The sequence below is a fragment of the Salvelinus fontinalis genome, chromosome 20 (assembly GCF_029448725.1).
Source record: "Salvelinus fontinalis isolate EN_2023a chromosome 20, ASM2944872v1, whole genome shotgun sequence".
NCBI classification, from domain to species: Eukaryota; Metazoa; Chordata; class Actinopteri; order Salmoniformes; family Salmonidae; genus Salvelinus; species Salvelinus fontinalis.
The window spans coordinates 42,110,345-42,114,527 of record NC_074684.1 but is presented as its reverse complement, the minus strand read 5'-3'; the positions used below and the strand labels follow the sequence as shown (position 1 = coordinate 42,114,527).

The 4,183-nt window shown below is 54.0% G+C and overlaps 1 protein-coding gene across 1 annotated transcript; it reads right to left on the bottom strand.

The window, feature by feature from the left end:
- Positions 1-1,463: 1,463 nt before the first annotated feature.
- LOC129817903 (uncharacterized) lies at positions 1,464-3,788 on the bottom strand. The gene is made up of 2 exons (XM_055873501.1): positions 2,056-3,788; positions 1,464-1,470 (listed from the first exon to the last, which is right to left on the bottom strand). Exons 1-2 carry the CDS (start codon positions 3,786-3,788, stop codon positions 1,464-1,466), a joined length of 1,740 nt encoding a protein of 579 aa, XP_055729476.1.
- Between the last annotated feature and the right edge of the window lie 395 nt (positions 3,789-4,183).

Below are 4,183 nucleotides of genomic sequence, written 5' to 3'. Positions count from 1 at the left end.
ATGTTAATACCAGTTTATTGATGTTAATAGACAGTTTATTGATGTTAATAGACAGTTTATTGATGTTACTAGACAGTTTATTGATGTTAATACACAGTTTATTGATGTTACTAGACAGTTTATTGATGTTAATAGACAGCTTATTGATGTTAATGCCAGTTTATTGATGTTAATAGACAGTTTATTGATGTTAAATACCAGTTTATTGATGTTAATAGACAGTTTATTGATGTTAAATACCAGTTCATTGATGTTAATAGACAGTTTATTGATGTTAATACCAGTTTATTGATGTTAATAGTCAGTTTATTGATGTTAATACCAGTTCATTGATGTTAATAGTCAGTTTATTGATGTTAATAGACAGTTTATTGATGTTAATACCAGTTCATTGATGTTAATAGACAGTTTATTGATGTTAAATACCAGTTTATTGATGTTAATAGACAGTTTGTTGATGTTACTAGACAGTTTATTATAATATTATTATATAATTAATAATATATTATATAATTATAATAGGGTGCCATAGGACTCTGGTCAAAAGTAGTGCACTACATAGGGAATAGGGAGCCATATGACTCTGGTCAAAAGTAGTGCACTACATAGGGAATAGGGGCCGTTAGGGACACACTTTTTGTCTGTTAGTGTCGTTGGTCTCTGAATCCTCAGACGTTGAAGGTGATTCTAGGAGTTTCCTGTTTCACTCACCTCACAGTAACTTTGACCCTGTGACCCTAACAGGAGAGGTCGAAGGTCAAACGATGATGATGTCACTTTAAACCAACCAATCAGAGAAAGGTGTGAACTACAGAACCACTATACGATACAGCAGGTTATCTGTTGAGACAAACAAACATACTCATTCGCACACACACACACGCACACACACACACACACACACACACACACACACACACACACACACACACACACACACACACACACACACACACACACACACACACACACACACACACACACACACACACACACACACACACACACACACACACACACACACACACACACACCCCCTATAGTTTCAGGCATAAACAGACATTTCAGTTTCAGACATAAACAGATATTTCTCTATAGTTTCAGACATAAACAGATATTTCTCTATAGTTTCAGACATAAACAGATATTTCTCTATAGTTTCAGACATAAACAGATATTTCTCTATAGTTTCAGACATAAACAGACATTTCTCTATAGTTTCAGACATAAACAGATATTTCTCTATAGTTTCAGACATAAACAGACATTTCTCTATAGTTTCAGACATAAACAGATATTTCTCTATAACCTCAGACATCCTTTCCCAAGCAGAGACACACAATCTTCCACACCTGAGCATGTACGTCTGCACGTTAGTTAGTTTGTACATGCACCGGGGTGTTAAAAAGATATGCCAGCAAGCAGAGGGGCCTGTGGGAGGAAACTTGATGGAGGGAAAGTACCTATATACTGAAAAACAACAGGGGAATGAGTGAGAGGGGGAGAGAGGGGGAGAGCGAGAGCGAGAGAGAGAGAGAGAGGTCGGGGTGGAGAGAGGGGGAGGGAGAGAGAGAAATGGGAGGGAGAGAGAGAGAGAAGGGGAGGGAGAGAGGGGGAGGGAGAGAGAGAGGTCGGGGTGGAGAGAGGGGGAGGGGGAGAGAGAGGGGGAGGGAGAGAGAGAGAGAGGGGAGGGAAAGAGAGAGAGAGAGGAGGGAAAGAGAGAGAGAGAGGAGGGAGAGAGAGGGGGAGGGAGAGATGGGGAGGGAGAGAGAGAGAGAGGTCGGGGTGGAGAGAGAGGGAGGGGGAGAGAGAGGGGGAGGGAGAGAGAGAGAGAGGGGAGGGAGAGAGAGAGAGGGGGGAGGAAGAGAGAGGGGGAGGGAGAGAGAGGGGGATGGAGAGAGGGGGGGAGGGAGAGAGGGGGGGGAGGGAGAGAGAGAGAGAGAGGGGGAGGGAGGGAGAGAGAGGGGGAGGGAGAGAGGGGGAGGGAGAGAGAGAGAGAGGGGAGGGGGGAGGGGGGGAGAAAGAGAGGGGGGGCGGCAGTGGGGGCATAGAGACGAGGGTTGGTGGAGGGCAGTGGTGCATAGAGACGAGGGGGGTGGCGGGCAGTGGGGCATAGAGACGAGGGGGGTGGCGGGCAGTGGGGCATAGAGACGAGGGGGGTGGCGGGCCGTGGGGCATAGAGACGAGGGTTGGTGGCGGGCAGTGGACACATAGAGACGAGGGTTGGTGGCGGGCAGTGGGGCATAGAGACGAGGGGGGGTGGCGGGCAGTGGGGCATAGAGACGAGGGTTGGTGGAGGGCAGTGGGGCATAGAGACGAGGGTTGGTGGCGGGCAGTGGGGCATAGAGACGAGGGGGGTGGCGGGCAGTGGGGCATAGAGACGAGGGGGGTGGCGGGCAGTGGACACATAGAGACGAGGGTTGGTGGAGGGCAGTGGACACATAGAGACGAGGGTTGGTGGCGGGCAGTGGGGCATAGAGACGAGGGGGGTGGCGGGCAGTGGGGCATAGAGACGAGGGGGGTGGCGGGCAGTGGGGCATAGAGACGAGGGGGGTGGCGGGCAGTGGGGCATAGAGACGAGGGTTGGTGGCGGGCAGTGGGGCATAGAGACGAGGGTTGGTGGCGGGCAGTGGGGCATAGAGACGAGGGGGGTGGCGGGCAGTGGGGCATAGAGACGAGGGTTGGTGGAGGGCAGTGGGGCATAGAGACGAGGGGGGTGGCGGGCAGTGGGGCATAGAGACGAGGGTTTGTGTTGGGCAGTGGGGGCATAGAGACGAGGGTTGGTGGAGGGCAGTGGGGCATAGAGACGAGGGGGGTGGCGGGCAGTGGGGCATAGAGACGAGGGGGGGTGGCGGGCAGTGGGGCATAGAGACGAGGGTTGGTGGCGGGCAGTGGACACATAGAGACGAGGGTTGGTGGAGGGCAGTGGTGCATAGAGACGAGGGGGGGTGGCGGGCAGTGGGGCATAGAGATGAGGGGGGGTGGCGGGCAGTGGGGCATAGAGACGAGGGTTGGTGGCGGGCAGTGGACACATAGAGACGAGGGTTGGTGGCGGGCAGTGGGGCATAGAGACGAGGGGGGTGGCGGGCAGTGGGGCATAGAGACGAGGGTTGGTGGAGGGCAGTGGGGCATAGAGACGAGGGTTGGTGGCGGGCAGTGGGGCATAGAGACGAAGGGGGTGGCGGGCAGTGGGGCATAGAGACGAGGGGGGGTGGCGGGCAGTGGGGCATAGAGACGAGGGGGGTGGCGGGCAGTGGGGCATAGAGACGAGGGGGGTGGCTTGCAGTGGGGGCATAGAGATGAGGGGGGTGGCAGGCAGTGGGGGCATAGAGACGAGGGGGGTGGCGGGCAGTGGGGCATAGAGACGAGGGTTGGTGGCGGGCAGTGGGGGCATAGAGACGAGGGGGGGTGGCGGGCAGTGGGGCATAGAGACGAAGGGGGTGGCAGGCAGTGGGGGCATAGAGACGAGGGTTGGTGGCGGGCAGTGGGGGCATAGAGATGAGGATTGGTGGAGGGCAGTGGGGCATAGAGACGAGGGTTGGTGGCGGGCAGTGGGGCATAGAGACGAGGGTTGGTGGCGGGCAGTGGGGCATAGAGACGAGGGTTGGTGGAGGGCAGTGGGGCATAGAGACGAGAGGGGTGGCGGGCAGTGGGGCATAGAGACGAGGGTTGGTGGAGGGCAGTGGGGCATAGAGACGAGAGGGGTGGCGGGCAGTGGGGCATAGAGACGAGGGTTGGTGGAGGGCAGTGGGGCATAGAGACAAGGTTGGTGGAGGGCAGTGGGGCATAGAGACGAGGGGGGTCTGTGTGGTTAGTTTCTTTGGGATGTTACAGAGTTTTCTGTCAAGGTCAACCCTCTACATATCTTCAACCCTGTTGTAACACACCTGATTCAGCTAGAATCAACTGGAGGGATCGTAAGATGCTACCCATCTGGAGGGATAGTAAGATGCCACCCATCTGGAGGGTTGGTAAGATGCCACCCATCTGTAGGGTTGGTAACATGCCACCCATCTGTAGGGTTGGTAACATGCTACCCATCTGGAGGGATAGTAAGATGCCACCCATCTGGAGGGATGGTAATATGCCTCCAATCTGGAGGGATGGTAAGATGCCACCCATCTGGAGGGATGGTAAGATGCTACCCATCTGGAGGGATGGTAAGATGCTACCCATCTGGAGG